General features: G+C 39.8%; 1 protein-coding gene across 6 annotated transcripts in view; it reads left to right on the forward strand.

Annotated features, from left to right (window-relative positions):
• Positions 1–20,626, forward strand: part of Frmpd4 (FERM and PDZ domain containing 4) — a 914,754-nt gene that overhangs the window by 304,687 nt on the left and 589,441 nt on the right. The window contains exon 1 of one of the 6 annotated variants that reach the window (XM_036174316.1): positions 3,730–4,098. The exons of 3 other annotated variants lie outside the window; for them this stretch is intronic. In XM_036174316.1, coding sequence (XP_036030209.1) covers positions 4,067–4,098 — 32 coding nt within the window. In that variant the 5' untranslated portion in view covers positions 3,730–4,066. Of the gene's footprint in view, positions 1–3,729; positions 4,099–4,790; positions 5,323–20,626 lie in introns of those variants that run through there. 2 more of the 6 variants (XM_036174312.1, XM_036174311.1) reach the window with 2 other exon arrangements.

Here is a 20,626-nt window from a genome sequence, read left to right on the forward strand (position 1 = left end):
TCATCGTCTAGGTATCTCTTTCTATCTAAATATTTTCCACTTCTCCCTCCTCAGGAATACCCTGGGGTAAAAGTAGGAGTGGCTACCTCACATACTTAGAGTCATTTCTTATTTTTTTCTTCTTCTCTTCTTTTCTCTTTTTCTTTTTGCCTATTTTCTATCCCTGCCTTAGTTGCTTTTCTATTGCTGTGATGAGACATTATAAGAAAGGCAACTTATAAAAGAAAACATTCAATTGGGGATTGTTTACAGTTTCAGAGAGTGAGCCATCATGGTTGGGAAAATGGCAGTAGTCAGGAATACATGGCACTGGATCAGTAGCTAAGATCTTATATCCCATTCGGTAAGTTGGAAGCAGAGAGAGTGAAACTGGGCCTTGTTTCGAATCTTGCAAACTCAAAGCCAGTGACATACCTTCTCCCACAAGCCACATCTAATCCTTCCCAAACAGTTCTACTTACTAGAAACCAAGCATTCAAATATATGAGGCCAGGGGAGTCATTCTCATTCAAACCACCACAAGCCACTCCCATTATGAGCTGACTGTGTGAGCAGAATCTTACATTGTTGCCTAGAACAATCTGTGCTGCATGGGAGAATGTCCACAAATTGGTGGATACAGGAAAAAAAAAAACCTCAGCCTCTAACCTATGAAGAATGTCTAGCCTCATAGTGGACTCCCAACAATTAGATAGAGCCTCAACAATGGTGAAGAAATTCCTCCCTCTTGCCTCTGAGAGGCTCCCAGAGCATAAAATATAAAATGAGTTCAGGGCCCTGGGGACTGGCCTCACCACTATGTTTGTTTTTGTAGGTAGTGATGTTCACCTTTGGTCAGTTCCTGCACAACTCCCTGTTCAACTTTGTAGTTGTACACTTAAAGGAAGAAACTTTTCTTAACAGTACTGCCCAGGGTCAAGAGACTTGTGGAAATTCTGGAGTTAGCAGCCATGTGCCTCAATTCCCATGGAACCCAATTTCAAGTCATTTTAGTAAGGTAGGATTGTAGTATTATTTGCATTTTAGACACAGGGAAACTGAGTCTCAGAAGACTTACAGAACTACACTGAATCTGATGGCTGAATTGCTTATGTATTCAACAGAGTTTGACAATATAGCTGGTTGTCAGAATGTCTGTTGATTTTAAGTAAAGCAAATTAAGCAGTTATTTTCACAAAGCTAGGAAATAGTTTCTGATGTGTAACTCTACAATGTCTACAAGGACCTTTGAGATTATTCAGACTGGAGCTCAATCTTCAGAAAAGCACAGAGGTCCTCAAGATTCAACTCTGGGGCTTTTTGTTTGCTTTAGACAGATCTGTTTCGTGCTAGACAAAGAAATCTCTCCCAGATTCTCTGCTGCACACATCTGGCACAGAGAGAGGAATGGGGCTGACAGACCAGCCACTCAAATCTCATCCTGGCTGCCAGGCTGGCTCAGAGGTATAAACTGGCTGTGTTAGCATGTTTCAGGGGAGTTAAGAAACAAAGGTGTGGGGAGGGAGAGCCCCCTTTGCTTTAGAAAATGCTATCAGTCCATTAGAAAACATACCAGACAATTACTCTATTGGAGGAGAATAAAGGCCTGGAAAAGCCAGTCATTTCCCCTGGTACTGTTTTGCTGTGGAGAGGAGGCATCTGTATCATTCATAATTGTAGTGCAGAAATTGGCACAGCAAGAAACCCCAATGCCAGCTGTTCCAGGTAGACCAGATGTCTTGAGGGGAGGCTTTCTCTACAAGTACATGAAATGCCTATTTCCTGTCACATTCACTGATGAATAAATAGCTATGTGGTATCTGGAATAGATTTTTAGTTCAAAACTGGGGGTTGAACCCAGGGGCTTGTACATGCTAGGCAGGTGCTCTACCCCTAAGCTATATACCCCTAAACCCTACACTAGTTCTTCCTTAATTTGATACTCTTTTTTTTTTTAAGTTTTCCAATAGTTCTGTTATCACAAGCAACAACAGTTCTTTTTTTTTTTTTTTTTTTTTTTTTTTTGAGACAGGGCCCCATATATGCCAGGCTAAATCCAACCTCTTCATGTAGTTGAGGATGAATTTGAATCCCAAATTTTCGTGCCTCCATCATCTAAGTGAGTTCTGGAGTTCCAGTCATGTACCACTACGCCTGGTTTATTCTGTGCTGACAATGGAAGACAGGGCCTTTTGCATTCTAGGCAAGCACTCTACTAACTGAGCTATATCCTCAGCCCAGGAAACATCTTTTCAGAGTACACTCTCCAAAAGCATTGCTTGATTTTCCCCTTATCCCATCATAGAATTGGTCTGCTGCCAATAGATGTTAAGCTGATCCTCTGCTACCAGATGTTAAAACACAGATGAAGGGGGCAGTGTTAGAAGTGCCAAGGAGGAAAAAAACTGGAGAATGTGAGAGGGCCTTCACCACCATCATTAGTAATCCAAAAAAGGACAGAGGGCATAAGGGGAAGGACAGTGGCTTGAAGGTATATAAGCATCAGCCATGTGGTCACAGATGTAACAGTACTTGCCTGGGATGTGTTACTTTGGCTGTAAATTTAAGGAGCTTGTCATTCATTCAACATGATTTACTATGGTCTTTCTATATCTAGGTAACTGTTCTAGGCATTGGGGTCTAGCAGTGAAAGCCAAACCCAAACAATACCAAAAAGAGATTTTTGTCCTTTTGCAGCATTCATGCCAGTGGAAGATTCAGAAAGCAAAAACGGTAAACAATAAATTATATAATATGCCAGCAGGTGATAAGTACTATAGCAACAGGAAAGCCAAACAACACATAAAACAATGACAAGCTGATGGGTACCTGGAGTCCAGATTTCTGTGGAAGAAGTATTCGTGTGAAGAGTTGACAACATGAAGACCCAACCATACAGCTATTTGATGGAAGAATATTCTAGGCTCAGAGAGTAACCAATGCAAAGGGGAGTAACTTAGGATAAAAGCCTAAGGTTGCAAGGTAAGTTGGTGGAATAGCAAGGAGGCCAGTGTTGCTAGAACCAGGTGAGTTGGTGGAGGAGGGGAAAGAGGGGGAGAGGAGTTCTGGAACATAGAGCCCCCCCCCCAGTATTTAGAGATTTATAGGTCCTTGTTGGACAGAGATTTTGGCATAAAGAAGAGTAGAGAACTCCTGTGAAGTTTAGTTCAGATATGTAACCTCTTCTGACCCATGGTATTTTAGGTGATTTCTTTTCGTCTTGTTCTTGTGGTTGTGTGTGTGTGTGTGTGTGTGTGTGTGTGTGTGTGTGTGTGTGTGTGTTTCTAATCTGTGTTTGAGAATAGACTGGCATAAAAAGAAAGTATTTCTCTGTTTTCAGCATGTTGCCTCTTATGACAGAGTTAGTATGAGACTCAAATGCACAAATGCCTTAAAAATTAGAAAGCATCCCCAAACTGTAATTATTTTATGCAAACGATAGGGTGTTCAAAAGCCAATGTCTTCCTTGCTTCCTGGGCTCCAGAAGTTACAGAATTTACATTAAACTAGGCTGCCTATAAGAAGCTAGAGAAAAATTGCCCTGCCTATTCAAAAGAAAATCTGTAATTTATGCTTAAATTTTATTTCATCTAGATTGTGCAGATTGCTTCTGATTTTATGTTTAATTTGGAGAGAAATGCCTTAAAAATAACATGGAAGTACTGGGTCTGAATACTGAATACTTTAAATATAACAGCAGAAGCAGAAGTCTGGGAAGTTTAAACCTATTTCCTCTTCCTTAATCCCTGGGAGAGAGAGAGAGACACACACTGGCTAACTGGAGCCTCTAAGCCAGAGCCTCCAATCTTTCGCAGGAGGCATTGGCTCTTTGCAGTGGCCTTGTCGCCAGGTGAAAGCTGCCTGCCGGTGGGAGTACGCACCCTAGTGAGGCCAGCTGACCTTCACAGACTCTGGGGAGAAATTGTGAAGGGTCTGCGAGAAGACTTCTTCAGACTCCAAGAGAAAGACGAAAAAGGGGGAGCCCTGAAAGAAGCTTGAGCCTCCAAGAAAGATAGCAGTGAGTTAAGGAACAGGCGTGATTATTCAAGGTAATTATGTAAAAGAGAAGCAAGCCTAGGAGTTCTAAATGGCTGCAACTTGGAGTTTACTCTGTCTAAGGTGAGTGTTCAGTGTTCGTGTTCCTGTTTCATGGCCAAGGTTTCTACCCCCGCTCCCCTTTCGGGCTTTTGCCCACCCTCAATTTGAAAAGGCAGCTTGCTCCGCCCTCCAGACCCCACTTGCAACCCTTCTCTTCCCTGTCATCCTCAGCCCCCCCTAATTAGCCCTGTACCCCGCCCCCACCCCAGCTCCTGGGACCCTGAGTTCTTTTCTGCTCTAGTAAGGAGCAGCTGTGTTTATCCCCGCACCCCGCAAATGCACCCTGTGCTTATTTCACCGATGCTGCCGCGGTGCTGCTGTCCAAAGAACACACCTTTCCAGCCAGCCCAGCAGCCACGTCTCGCTCCAGTGGTTCAGGGAAAGCAGAGGGAACTCTTGAGCTCTTCAAATCGATCCCACTCCACTGGGCATCTCCCTTCCCTTCCCTTTGACAAATGATCCTGTATTGATTATCCTCGCTCCTTTCCGAGATCCCTAGTTCTGTTTATGGAAGCCTAGGGCCGCCTGTGGTTGTACTGCTCTCCCTATGGTTTTTGGAGACTGGAGGTGGTGTTTTTACGGTCCTGCAGCACGCTAAGGACTGTTGGAACAGATCTGAAGGATCCAGAATCTCCGGGAGCGGGTGACAGGAGAGTGCCCCCTCCCCCTGGGAGGGTGGGGGTAGGGAAAAGAGAAAGGGACTAGGCTTGGGGAAGGAGGCAGGGAGGCAGCTGCAGTGCTGTGAGGGGTGCGTGCGCGTGTGCCAAGCTTGCCCGCCGCCTCCTGGTTCAGTCTGCGATCTTCAGTGCGTGGGACACAAGGCTCCCGGGGCTGGGAAGCAGGAGCTGCCCCCCTCTCCCTGGCCTCCTCTGGGCGCCTAGAGGTCTTCAGGGCCAGAGCTCTTGGGGCGGGGCTCAGGACCCGCACTCTCCGCCCCACTGCTTGTGCCCAGCCTGGCTCCCTCTCCTTTGAGTTTTCCCGAAGCCGGCGCCCATCAATGGTCCTGCTTGGGGATGCAAACGCAGCTCCTGGCCGGAGGGGGGTAGCAGCCGCCGCCTCCAGGTACTGGCCCTCCTGGGTCTCTGCCACCACCCGCTGCTGCCGCTCAAGCCCCAGGCGCACTGAGGTCCTGGCTATGGGGCTTCTGAGGCTGCCTTTGCTGGCGTGAAAAGGGGCAACAGCTCTGGGATCCCCAGCTACCTGCATGGATGTCTTCAGCTTTGTGAAGATTGCAAAGCTTTCCAGGTAGGGACCGCGCGTGTTTTCTTTGCACCTAGGGCTGCCGCGTAAACTTGGTGCTTTATTTTTCTGGGGGCTGGAAAGAGCAAAAGCTTAAAAGAGGAGTCTGGCTTAAGGTAGGACCAAAACCAGAGGACCAGAGGTTGCTTCAACTTATTTCTCCCTTTCTGATGGGGCTTTATAGGCACAAGCATAAAGCACGCGCGCGCGCGCGCGCACACACACACACACACACACACACACACACACACACACACACACGATATTCAGGGCAGCTTGTTTTCCCTTAGGAAAAGCCCCAGTGGAGGTTAGGGGTCATACTATATGTTAAGGGCCAAGAGAAGATGGTTGTAATCGATTTTGCTAGGGAAAGCCAAAAGTACTTGGAGCTTGGGTACTTGCTTTCCAAGCAGCAAGCACCCAAAGTGTCCCCCCTTTTCCCACATCTAAATTAGACCTCCATGCTCTGGAAAAGTCAGTTTGAAGGTTGACCCGGATGTCTCCAGCAGCGACCCAGATGGCAAAGTCATGGAGGTAGAAGAGAAAAGCTTTCAGCCATTCTTTGAGTAACTGTGGAAATCTAAAGCCTTAAAGATGTAGAGATGTGCTTCTAAGTAGCTGTTATGATTGAAACTGAAGACAAATCATCGAATCAGGAGATTTTGCCAGCAGTGCTGATGGGAGAGTAGTAAGTAACATTGCCACGTTGGGGCCACCGAAGTAGTATCTGGTCTCAATATTCTTCTACCTCCTGCCCTGCTGTCCTCCCAAAGGCTTCATTGAACCCAACAAGTCATGTCTTGTGCTTGGGGCAATAACTGAGAGAGCTGGGTAGGAGGGGTGTTGGAAAGCCATGCCTTCTTCCCACTTTCTTGGAAGTCTGTGGTAGAGGTAGCCCTCTGCCCTGGAGGATTGGGGAAGTAGCCCCTAGGAGATAGGCATTTTAAAAATTTCAGTATGGAGAGTACCATGCTACATTTCCCTTTATTTTTTTCCGGATAAGAGCAAAATATGTTGATTGTATAAAGCAAGGATGAACAACCTCAAAAACCTGAGGCAGAAAAATATGTTGACTTCGATTTGCCTATCCCTATTTGAGGCATTCACAGCCCTTTGGTTTGGATATTACCAAAACACACAGCTCTTTGTTTTCCCTGCCCTCGATCATATGTGTCAATCTTCATGTCAGGCATATATTTCACAAAGGAAAGGATCCCCATGCAACTTACTCTGGGTAGACTGGAGATACTGGGATGTTAGTGAAATATATGTATTAGAGCTGCCCATGAGAGGTCCCTGCACAGTAGAGGACAGATGTGTGAAGTAGGCAATGGTTGTAATATGGCAAATTATTTGTTTTCATGTTGATATTTAAAGGATCATGGCTTCACACCACTGTCCTATTAACTTCTTGTATGCTTCTGTCTATGGATGGATAATAGACAATTATCAAATAAGAGCTAAGGGCCCATTCTGGAATGATGTGGTACCCTCTGTATGATAGATGGAAATGAGATTCAGGGAGAGAAAAGTTCAGTTGAGAGTATGGCCTCATGCTAAAACCAGCAGGATTCACAAAACATCTAGAGACTCCATGTAGTCCTTAAACTTTGAATCCCTGGGGAAGTCGGCATTATATGTCAATGAAAAGATGTATTATATATATTTTTGCTAGATTCTAATGTATCTTTGTGGTTTCCACAAGTCAGAGGTTTTATAAAAATCCAGGCCAGTCTCTCTCTCTCTCTCTCTCTCTCTCTCTCTCTCTCTCTCTCTCCCCGTGTGTGTGTGTGTGTGTGTGTGTGTGTGTGTGTGTGTGTGTGTGTGTGTACAGATGCAGGGATTAGAATCCTTTTTTAAAGAACAGTTTAAAATTCAGTAAATGAGTATGAATTTTGCTTTCTGTCATCCACTGGAATGTTTGTTCTAAGGGAGAAAGTGCTTATGCTCTGAACCAATGTGCCCACTGAGAAACCTTACAGCCTACTAGAGCTACTAGAGTGCCTCTTTTGCTCAGTTTGAGCTCAAACTGGATCAGGGATGGCTTTAGGGGGTCTGCAGCTGTTTGCTTCTGCACTTGAAAGATGTGTGTGTGTGTGTGTGTGTGTGTGTGTGTGTGTGTGCTTCAAACACTGTTAGAAAAAAATGAAGTATAAAAGTGCTTACACGGCAGGATTTCAGATTGAATAATCTTCCTAAAGGATTTAACTTTGATCAGTGTGGTGCCTTGAATGCTTCACATTCTCCTGACTTACAGGCAAATACACACAGTCACCCTAGGTTTGGTGCTTAGCCTTGTCTTGGTTCTTAGGAACTTCAGTTTTGAAATGTTGATTCAGAAAGCATCTGCTGTAACTGATATTTGCCAAGTGTCCGATCTGTGAGTAAAGACAGTGGTCATTAAAGAGCATTCCGAGAGAATATTAATCTATGCTGGAATCAATAAGCCAAGTGCTTTGACTTTCTGAGACGCCTACATTTAACTATTCATCTACTGACTTGGTGCCTTTTTAATCACATGAGAAGTCAGAGTTCTAATTACCCCTTAAGAACCCAGTACCACCTTATCATTGTCATTTAAAACAAATACTGCCAAGTTAGATTAGCTAGCAAGTAGTGTTGACCCTTTAAGCCATCTGTGTGAGTTATGGCCCTTCATTGCATTCATTGTGTGTGGCACACTGTGTCATGGTTCTGTCCGAAGATGTTTTTGTATTCTAATTTTCTGGTTATTAAACAGCCTGATAGTTTACATGCAGTTTTTACTTTACTGTTTCCTTGGTAACAGTTATATATCATTTTTCCATCCTTGTAGATGAGAGCATTACAGATGATTGCTTTATAAACCAGTAATAGTATAAAAATAGGCCTATATTTTTATGGTTACTGCTCTTAGTGTTGACTGTTTCATTTGTAAAGCAGATGCACTCTCTCAAATGATTATAGAAGAACACAGTTCAGTATAAAAACATATGATTACTCTGCTTTTGCCTGAGGGAGGTGAGTTGATACCTCAAATTCGTGGGGGTTTTATTAATCTGAGCAATGCATTCATGAATTGAGTGGTGAACTTCATTTCTATTTGATGGTGAGGTCACAAGTATTGATGTGAAGATTCTTCATTATGGCAGTAAGAAAATTCACAGCAAGCTATATTGTATATTTTTTAAATTGTTTCATGGATTATTTTACTTTGCCATTGTTATTATTTTGGTATATAGCAGTGACTAAAATGTGTGATAACAAAGTGCTAATTTTGTTGTAAGTATCTTAACTTTTGAAGAAGAGTTAAATGTTTTCATTTATAGTTTGATTTTGATAGAAGACTTACTTAGATACAATGAAATTTTTATTGTTTTCCTTTACATTATCCAGAATTAATCACTTCCTGGGGAAGAGGGAAGTTAAAGGAGGAGGCAAAAGAATACAGGCTTCTAGGCTCCTATGTTTAACCCCAAGTAATTTTGGCAATGGCACTGATAATAGTGAGCTCTTGAGAGAGACTAGCAGTGAAAGACCCCAAAGACTCTGGATTTGAATTTTATTAAAGATGCTACTTGCTTGTCTTCTGAGTCCTTTCTGGTTATGCTGACTTCTATGGCTGTCAGGAGGCAAAATGATGAAGAGTTTCATAACAGAACTAGATTCCTGTTTTAGGAATATTTAACTTTGGTTTCCCAGGGGCTGCTAGTGTGCACTGAATGAGTCTAGTCACTCAGCTTTAGGGAGAAGGCACCTAACTCATGCTCCCTGTCGTTTCAATGCCCTCTTCTCTTTCTTCCTCTCTCTCTCTCTCTCTCTCTCTCTCTCTCTCTCTCTCTCTCTCTCTCTCACACACACACACACACACACACAGAGATTGTAGTGATGGTGAAACTTGTACGTTAAAAGAATTCTTGCTTTCTGCTCTCCCTTTTATACAGACACACAGAAGCATACAGATAACACCACACACACACACACACACACACACACACACACACACACACACACACAGTTTTCCATAGTAGTTTAGCATTATTAGTGGATAAGCCAAGGATCCATGTGCTTTTTCTTTTCCTTTCTTTTTCTTTTTTTGCTGTGCTGGGGGTGGAATGTAAGACTCTGTACATGCTCCTACTGAACAATACTCCTAGCCTCTAGAAATACATTATCTTTACAGAACCATCTTTAAAACATTGATTTCTTCTCTTAGCATAATAGAAAAAAATGAGGCTTTAAAAAAGAATCTTGAAACATATATGTAGTCCTGAAATTTACCACCCTCATATATCATTAAGTGCTTTTTTGTTTGCTTGTTTGTTTGTTTGGTTTGTTTTTGTTTTTGTGGTTTTTTTTTTAAACAGGGTCTCACTGTGTAGCTCTGGCTAGCCTGGAACTCTCTGTGCAGACCAGGCTGGTCTGGAACTCAGAGAACTACCTGCCTTTGCTGGGATGAAAGGCATTCAACACATTCTCTGCTATTTTTTTGTTTTTATTGGGAGAGGGCATATAGTTAAAGCTGTTCTCAAACTCATTATGTAGCTGAGGATGATACTGGAACTTCTGATACTCTTGCCTCCTCTTCCCAATGCTGGGATTATAGGGATAAAATACCACACCTGATTTCTGTGGTACTGGGAATCGAACTAAGGACTTCATGCAAGTTTTTCAAGTATTGTCCCAACTGAGCTCAATCTCCAACTCTATGAGATGATTATGAGAAGGTTAAACAAGCAGGATAAAAAAATATGATTTAAATGCCAAATCTGGCTTGCTATTATGGGACAGTCTGTGAACTAAGAATGAACTTATTATTTTTAAATGGTTTAACAAAAGAAAAGAAACAATATGACATTAAAATTCTGGTGTCCATAAATAAAGTTTTATTGGAACACAACCATGCTCACTCATTTTATAGTGTCTATGCCTGAATTTTCTGTACAACAGCAAAGTTGAAAACATGCCATAGAAATGCTGTTTTCCAAAGTCTAAAATGTTTACTGTCTCTAACAGAAAAAATGTACTTTTTTCTTCCTTCCTTTCTTCCTTTCCTTCTTTTTCTTTTCTTTTTTTACATGTCTTATTTGTTCTTTGAGAATTTCATTCAATGGATTTTGAATATATGTATCCTTTCACCCAACTACTCCAGGATACACCTCTCCTTTCCTACCCACCCAACTTTGTGTGCTTTTTTCCACCACCAATCAAGTCCAATATGTGCTGCCTATACGTCCATGGATGTGTGGCCTCCTACTGGAGCATCTTTGACCTACTGATGACAACATTCTTAAAGAAAACTTACTCTTCCATTGTCAGCAGCTAAGGACAGTACATAGATCATGGGCTGAGATTTAATCTGGCTTGAGGTTGTATGGGGGCTTGTATATGCTGTCACAATAAATATATGTTATATGTATAGCTGCCCTGTTGTGTCTGGAGAACACTGTTTCCTTGTAGTCTTCTACCACCTCTGGCTCTCACCATAATGATCCCTGAACTGTGGGAGGGCTGAGAAATCTGTAGGCTCTTATTCTCTGTACTTGATTCACTTGTGGGCTTTGTATTGATCACCATCTAGGGAAAATAGAAGTATCTCTGATGAGAGTTGAGTGATGTATCTATCTGTGGGTATAGTGATATATCATTAAGAGTCAGTTTAATATTTATGTCCATTGAGCAAAACAAAAACAAAAATGCCAGTTGGTTCTATCCTAGGGCCTGTGACAACCTGCCTGGCCACAGAAAGAGTCTTATATAACTCAAGCTGGCCTTATACTCTCAATTCTCTTGCCTCTACGTCTAAAGTGCTGGAATTACAGGAGTAAACAATTACACCCAGCTCTAGTAGATTTTCCTGTCTTTCTTTCTTTGTCATTGTCTGGACATATGTAAACACATGTGCTCACATACCAGATAGAATGTTAAGTATTAAATTTCACTGACATATATTCACAATTAATCTAAACTTTATTTTTATTAAAACTTAAGATGTTCAATATTTTAGCTGTTTGAACTTGGCCCTCATAAGTGATCATAGTTCTCCCACAGGTTGTACATGGGAACATTAATCATGCAGATTTTTTGGTCACTCAACTTGCCTGTTTTCTTTGGACTGGTGAGTTATTCTGCAGAGTATTTCTGGCCTTTCAGAGGCTTTTAAACTTATAGTTCAACTTGGATGAAAAATGAGTGGCAATAATTCTGGGAAAACTTCCCCTAGCATGTGCCAGGTGATGGAGTAAACAGGAGAATGTTAGGATTTCCTTACAGTACACTTGAGCCATCTGATCCTAATGGCAAGTGACCTTCATTAATCTGTTTCCAAAGGAAATACTAGATAAGTAGATTTTGTCATAGGCAGAGGAATCCAGGTAAGCTGGATCAATGTGGAACTGAGCCAAACTTCACTTTTGTAGAATTTCACACACAGAGAGCCTTAGAATGAAGACCCTTTTTTATACTACTTTGTTCAGCTCACTTCTTTAGTAATTAGGGTCATTATGCACTTAGGGTTGGGGAGTTACCTTGAAGAAATCTAAGCCTTGGTTTTAGATAACAAAGTTAACATTTCCAATTTTTTCCTAGCAAAGGGAAAGGAGAATTTCCTGACCAAACTGTGACATTATCAAGTAGGGTTTACATACTTGGCATGTGGCAAATACTCTATACTAAATAAGAAGTGAATGAAGTTGTATACAATTCAGTCTAATTCAAGATGCAAATCAGTGGTCATATATGATTAACAAAACAATGACGTCAATTGGTATTTCTTGAATGTTAACAAGTGCAAATATTGATGTGTTTGCGGTGGTGGTGCATGCCTTTAATCCCAGCACTCGGGAGGCAGAACCAGGCGGATCTCTGAGTTCGAGGTCAGCCTGGTCTCCAAAGCAAGTTCCAGGAAAGGTGCAAAGCTATACAGAGAAACCCTGTCTCAAAAAACCAATAATAATAATAATAATAATAATAGTAATAATAATAAATAAACAAATAAATAAATGGCCTGAGGTCTGGAGAGATAGCTCAATAGTTAAGAATAGTGGCTGGGTTCAATTCACAGCACCCACATGGTGGCTCACAACCAGTGCTAGGGGATCTAACACCCTCTTCTGTCCTCTGCAGGCACCAGGCATGCACATGGTATGTATAACTAATCCTAGACGCCAACCCCTACTAATCCCTCCTGTACCAGGGTCAAGAGTGGTAGAGCAGACTATGCACTGCATAACAGAAAAGCATTCAACCTAAGGAGCCCTTGTGAAACCAGCATAGCTAGACGTGTGACCCAAGGTAGAACAGATAGAGACACTTGAAATCAACTTGGCCGTGATACGAATGTAGACAGACATTCATTCAGGCAAAACACTTGTACATATAAAAATAAATAAGTAAATACATAATCATTAAAATAAAATAAAAATAAATGACTTTGGTCTCAGAGAGCAAACTTTAACTTTTTTTCCTCAGGATGATCAATGAGTAAAATGTCATCAACTTGGGCCTAGAAGAAACTTGAGCTTTGCTGCTATCATCTCTATGACCAAAGTTATAATTGAATTAAAATTAATTTTTCTAGGTGTCTGTTGTAGTAAAAAATGGTTTGAAGAAGGAAATTAATCTCCCTATAATGACCATTTACTGCAGGGTTGTGGTTTTTATTTGGGTTATTTTATATATGTCCTTAAATTTTATGACATCTGCTTAGTTGAAAATAAAACATGATTATCTGACAGATATACTCAAAATTAGTGTTGAAATTTGCCCAGTGAACATAAGACTGCACACAGAAGTATATTTAGTTGGCACAGTTGTTCACTTCATAGGAACTCACGGCCAAGTTGATTTGGAGTGTCTCTGTCTGTTCTACCTTGGGTCACATGTCTAGCTATGCTGGTTTCACAAGGGCTCCTTGAGTTGAACACTTTTCTGTTATGCAGTGCATGGTCCGCTCTACCACTCTTGACCCTGGTACAGGAGGGATTAGTAGAGGGTGGCTTCTAGTAGTTTGCTCCAAATTGTGGGTCAGGGCAATGCCTTCATCTCTGGCACAGGGCCCAAGTTGACAAACAAGAGACCACTTAATTTGTTTACCATGACTTCTTGTTACTTATTATATATTGACTATCCATTTTCATAAGCAGAGTTTCACTGAATCTCAGCCTGATCCACTACTCACTCACTGTATTATTTATGGCCACTTTTGGGAATGTCCCAAAATTGAGACCGTGAGGCTTTTAAGGCCCATGATATTTATGAGATTTACCTGCCCTTTCCACAAGTATGATATTTGACTGTCCTTCCTTGATCTTTCCCTACCTAGTGTGTCAGTTCCCTTTAGTGCTAGAGCCATGTGCTTGGTGTCATCTGCTTGATTAAGGAGAAGGAGCATCAGCATCTTCCCTGGATCAGCCTTGCTAGCCTTCTCTACAAGTCTTTGACTCTTAACACTATGCAAGTGGTCCTGAGAGGGTATGGAAGTTCTACTCATACAGTCATTTGGGGAACCTGGAAGATACAATCTTTCTAGTCCTCAATGTAGGATTCTATATAGTTGATAGATTGGAGGATGTATAAAAGACAGGGTAGAGGGATTTGAAGGGTTGTTGTCTGTATTAAAGTCCTTCGTCTTTTTATGCATTTTCAAATATTTAGAGCTCTAGCCACATCTAATTATGTGGAAAGCTGTGGAATTTCATTTAGTTGTATATCCTGTCATTCCTAGACATGCTGGTGCCTTCCTTTTTCATAATACTGTTTTGTTTTGTTTTGTTTTGTTTTGTTTTGTTTTGTTTTGTTTTTGAAAGGGGGACTCATGTATCCAAGACTGGCCTCAAACTCACCTCATAGCAGAAGATGACCTTGAATTTCTATTCTTCCTGCCTAGACTGCTGGGGTGCTAGAATTGCATGCATGAGTCACTAGCTTATGCCAACCTAGAGATATAACTCAGGATTTCATGCATTCTAGGCATGAATTCTACCAATTCAATGAGCTCTTCATAACACTTACTCACTATGTGGTAGGTTGCATTTTTTTTCTAATTTTTTATCATTGTGATAGGATCATAGGATCATAGGATGTAGCCCTGCCTGGCCCAGAACTTACTATGTAGATTATGCTGGCTTAAACGTCACAGAGCTCTACCTACCTCTGTCTACTGAGTTTTGGGATTAAAAGTGTGGGCCATCATGCTTGGCTCTTAAACCTCTCCTGAATTTAAGCCTTTCTATGTGGTATTGCAGTTCCTTTCACTAGAGTTGGGGTATATTTCCTGCTCCATTGCATTGGGTTTGGTCCAGTGACTTTCTTTGGTCATGGGTAGGGGCCACAGAATGTCCATTTTAGTAGGAGAAAGCTTTCATTATATGTTTCTTTTAAAACTGTTTATCTATTATTATTGTATGTGTATGGTATATGTGTGTCACTGCATGTGTATGGAGGTCATAGGACAGCTTTGTGGCCTTTATTCTCTCCTTTCACATTTATATCGGTTCTGGGCATCAAACTCAGGTCACCACATGTTACCGTTTGAATGAGAATGACCCTCATAGGGTCATATATTCAAATATTTGATCCCCAGTTGATAAACTATTTGTGAAAGAATAGGAGGTGTGACCTTGTTGGAGGAGGTGTGTCACTAGAGTTAGGCTTTGAGGTTTCAAAAGTGCATACTATTCCCATTTAGCTCTCTCTTTCTCCTACTTGCTGATAAAGATGTAAGCTCTCAGCTACTCCTCCAGTACTATGCCTGCCTGCCTGCTGCCATGTTCCCTGTCATGATGGATATAGACTTACCCTCTGAACTTTAAACCTCCAACTGAATGTTTTCTTTCATAAATTGGCTTATTCTTGCTGTTTCTTCACATAAATAGAAAAGTAACTAAAACACTGTGGTTGCATTGCAAGCAGTTTACCCTTGAGCCCTTGCCAACCTTGTTGTCATTTGTTTATTGCTTCTAATATGAAGAACTTCTTGGCTTGGTTTGACCTGTTGGTCCCAGAAGCTATATTCATCTTGAGGAGTACCATCTGGCAAAGCTGGAAACATGAGAACAGATGGTTCCTTTCCTATGATGCCATAGATATGGCTTCATGATGGCAATGGTTGTTCAAGGTTAATGGTATTATAAATGAGTACAATTTTAGGTTGTGTTCCATTTATGAGCTCTTTGATAGTAAATCCTCTTTGTTTGGAACTTCCTTTGTTCATAATATTTGGTAGGTTATGAATGAATTAGGGTAAAGACTTACTGTGTTCCTATACTGTCAAATATTACTTATCACAGATATTCCTGCTTTGGGAATTCATTCAACAGAGTAGACTGTAATACCACTGCATATTTATTATACTCATTGAACACTTGGCCATGAACAACTGTCTATATCTGTAGCTCAGGACCCAGCCCTACATCTGGGCCTTCTCTGTCATTCTCATTATTGTTTTCTTTTCCTTCCTTCTAGTCTTGACAGTTCTGTTGGAAACCATGCTATCTTTACTGCCAAGTGAAAGTTTAGATCATGCTTATACAATACATGAATATTTGATAATAAGAGGTTTGTGTATTTAAATATAATGTTACAAAGCATATTGTTTGATATTTTGTATATCCTATAGCAAGAGAATGAAGTAAAGGACCAGAAAATGAAGTGCTTGTACTTGCTATTCCAGATAACAGGCGTTATTTTGCTTCTGTTTGACTCAGAGTTTGTTTCCTTATTTCTCTTTTAAAATGATGCACCAAATGAACAAATTGGAACAAATGGGATTATGAAAACTTGCTTAAACACTAATAAGAAATATGGCATAGCTATGAAAATAAGAAGGCATTGCTGCTTGCTGTGATGTAGAAAGATCTACAGGTTCATTTATTGCTACGTGAAAGCAATAAGGTACGAATCAGCTTTAAAAGACTGCATTAAAATGTCTGGAAGGATATATAAAATATTACTAACAATATTTAGCTTTGTGAAGCTGTAGTACTCAGAGTATTGTGTAAGGGAGTAGGAGATATGTGGCCATTGTCTTCATATTCCAAGCTACGTTTTATGTTTTTTAAATTTGATCTTGAATCCAAGGAGTATGTTACATGTTTACCAATAAACTTGGATTTTAAAGATGTTAATGGAGTACCTACATAAACCCAAGGCATTGAGCACACTAACAATATATTCTTAATGCTTTTTTTCTGATTGTAAAAATAAGACTTTTATAATAAATGTCTTACTTGAAATTTTATAATACCAGATGAGGGGCTGGAGAGATGAATCAGAAGTTAAGAACAATTGCTGTTTTTCCAGGGGACCTGTGTTTGATTTGCAACACCCACTTGGTAGCTCATAACTGTCTGTGACTCCATTTCCAGGGGATCCAAGGTCCTCTTCTGCCTATTCAGGCACCAGACAGGCATGTGGTACTGACATACGTGCAGGCAAAACACCCATATACATACAACAAAGATATCCAAAGGAAAAGATAGCTTTGACACAATCATTTAGCCTTCTGTTTTCTATTTATCTCACATAGATTATATAAACACAAAAATATACTTAAGTTTTCAAAAAATATTATGTTCCCATGTCATTAACCACTCTTTTAACAACCACATGAAGCAGCATGTACTTAATGATTTTCTATTTCATTAACATTTAGATTGTTTTCAGTGTATTGCTTTGGATGACAATGTGATGAATTTTTTTACAGAAACTTCTCTGGATGCCATAGACAGATTTTTTTAATGACACCAATAATGTCTTACTGAATACTTCAAAACCCATAAAAATCAGAAGGTAGTTTGGGATACTATTAAAATGATATTTAAAGTTTTTGCTAAAATTGTGGACATTCTAGTTGCTTAGAGATACTACAGTTGATAAGCAATATTTGTCATACAAGTTATTCTTGAAACAGTTGGTGGTGACAGATACCAGAATAGTGGTCCTTGGTACATTTGGTAGATTTTTTTTTTTAAGCAAATCAGACAATCTTTTGTTTCCTTATACAAATGGATTTCATTTCATTAAAAAAATATATCATTTTATCACAAGAAAAACAGTTTCAAGAAATTTCTTATGGGACTAGAGAGATGGCTCATCAGAGAAGAGCAGATACTACTCTTGCAGCCAACCTGGGTTTAGTCCCTAACACCCACTTATAGGCTCACAATTGTCTGTAACTACACATCCAGGTAATTCACTACTCTCTTCTGGACTCAGTAGGCATTGCATACAGTGTGGTACATACACTAAGGCAGACACACACACACACACACACACACACACACACACACTAAAATATATGTTTAAAACAATAAATTTCATATACAAGAAATAAAAAAGCATGAGACATTGTATGGCTATAAAACAACAATAAAGGAACATTCTATGTAGTGATAAAAAATGATCCCTTAGATACATTCCTTCAGGAAAGATATTAATGTACACAACAGTAAATATACTTGGGTTTACATTAAAATACTGAGAAGAGACATAAGAAAATACTAGAAGTTTTATTAGAATGATGAAGGGATATGAAAAGAAGAAGAAAATTTACTTACTTAGATAAAACAACAATAAAAACAAGCAAACAAACAAAAACCACAAAGAAGATTGAGTAGAAGCTGAACCCATCAGCAAACTGTATAGCCTTGGCTATGTGGGAAACCTAGGCTTTAGCCTTGGAATGTCTAGCATAGAAAACATAATCCTTGGATAACATATAAATGACTAACCCAGGCAAATACAATATATAATTTCTTAGTTTGTTTTTGAGATAGTCATGTGCCCATGGTTGGCCTTCAACTCATTATTTAGTCCAGGATAAGCCAGAATTCCTGATCTTCCTCCCAAGTGCTCTGATTATAGACTTCTACGTCAGGCAGATTTCTCTATATCATAAAATATAATATAATTTCAAATCTATGAAATTTTAATGATAATTTAAGGTAGATGATCAGGATCATATGATTATTATAAACATGATCTCTTTACATATAGAAATGAGTACTTGGAAGATGAGAGTCTAAACAAAAATATAGGGAGTATGTTTGATAGTTGTTATTCTGTACAATAAAACCAAAAAATTATATATATAATTTGTTAATTATATATAACTTGTTAAGGTTTTAAAATGAAATTTTGTTAATTTTGGACAAAAATATTAAAAGTCTCATGTGATACTTTCCATTCATCAAAGGGGACAACTTTGTGACTTTTTGAAGGATTCTGAGGATATGTTGATGGAGTTTTTTTTAATTCTCTAACATAATTATGGTGCCATTAATTCATAATTTGGTTTTCTAATTGACATCACATTGACAGGCTGGAAAATAAAAAACAATTTAACCAAATTGATGAAAAACTTTGGAGATAATAAACCATCTGATCCTTCTTTCCTCCCTAAGTCTTTTCATTGTCTCCCTTCAGTGTTAATGGAGTTGTGAAAACTCTGTAAGCTACATTTCTTTACAGTAGGATGATGTGTTAAACAGCCTAGCTACTATAGGTATACATGGTAATGTTTTAGGGTCAGTGCTGGAGATTGACTCCAGGGTTTGTACATGATAGGCAGGTGCTTTAACATTGAGCTTAGATTGTTTAGACAAGGTTGCTATGTAGCCTATGCTGGCCTCAAATACTACATTCTACAGTCTCTTCCTTTTGAGAGCTGGGACTATAGGTGTGCACTATAGAACCTGACACATTAACATTTTTAAATGATCACCTGAGCAGCAGTTTTGACACATTTCCTAGTTTTCATGCTCATAGAAGTCATTTCATTTTTGCTGTGTCATAAATCAAGGGTTAGGGATTGGCAAGTCTTATCTGTGGATCTAATCCAACCGCTTGTGTATGTATGTATTAAGCTAAGATTAGTTTTAATATTTGAAAATGTTTCCAGAAAATAGTATTTAATAGTAATAATATTTCTATTAGATAAACTGTTCCTCCTGATAACTGGTCATTTTTTTTCAGTGGATGCCTTCAAGGCTAATGTGGGAAACCAAACTGGAAAAATGGGCTGTCTTAAGAGGGCATATAGAAAAGAGCTTCACATGGATTACCAGCTGCACCCTACTAGGTTATCCAGCTGATATGTATGTACTTCATGGAGTTTTAACATCAGCAACCCTCCAATAAAATGATGGTGTTTTATTTTCAGACATCACTACTTATCAGTGCATGTTTAACTTGAATACCTTCTGTGTTTTACAGTGAAACATGTCATCATTATTCTCTCATTTTGGGGGCTTTAAGCTGCAAAGAAGGAAATGCTACATGAATAGTGGCTTAAACAGTATATTCCTAGACATGGGTGATTCCTAAATTGCAGTTCATTGACCCAGAAAGGTCAACATGCATACTGGCTACTTCTCTTTCTGATCATTCAACCTTAGGCTTGATGGTCTCATGGGAGAAAAGTGGTTACAACAGCTCTAGGCATCGTGTCATTATCTGATTGAGTTCATAGACAGGGAGCAGGGAGTAGCTGGGGCTTTGTAACTATTTCCCCTTGCATGGCTTTCTTTGTTAGATTGGAAGCACATTTCTTTCTAGAAGGTGAGAATTTACCCTTAAAATGTCATGCAAGAGCAAAGAGATGGTCATTTCTGGATTACCCCTCCAGGGATGCTAGCAATCAAAATCTGAGTTCTAGTGCAACAGAAGAGAAAGGGAAGAGGAGTTGAGGAAATAGTCAACATACTGCTTTCCAGTAACTGCCATTTTATTCAGGGATCTACATGATCTTCTCCCATAATTCTTTCCTAGTTCTGGAGAGAGCATATGGATCTAGTATTGAGCTAAATCTGAGGCACTAGACATGAATTTTGAAAGCAAGAAAATGAAACATTTGAATTTGGGTGGTAGCTAAAAATGTCCATCTGAACTCTACACTGATATTCTGGTAAAATATGTTATCATATGTTATCCTTCTTTTTCTGTGGTCAGGTTGAAAGCATATGCATTGGAATATTGTCAGCAGAACAGAAAAACAAACCCATGAATGCTTGGTTGTATCTCCACAGTAGAGTGCTTAAGGCTCCAAAGTTTATTCTCAAAACTGTAAAGCAAGAAGAAAACACATCACAAAATAGCTGACGAATATGAACAATGGATGGTAGCCCATAAGAAATACAGAGAAAGGGCCATTTTCTGATGACTTAACTGGCTTCCTGGTCTCTGCTTTTGCTGGCCTACTGAGGTGCTGTGTCTTTATGTTGGTTTCACCTTGTGGGTGTACAATAGTTTCAATACAAAACAGATCTCATACCTTCACACATAAAGACCAATGGTGACCAGGGTTTGTTCCTTGCTCATCTCACAGCAGAGT

The sequence above is a fragment of the Onychomys torridus genome, chromosome X, assembly GCF_903995425.1.
Source record: "Onychomys torridus chromosome X, mOncTor1.1, whole genome shotgun sequence".
Taxonomy (NCBI): Eukaryota; Metazoa; Chordata; class Mammalia; order Rodentia; family Cricetidae; genus Onychomys; species Onychomys torridus.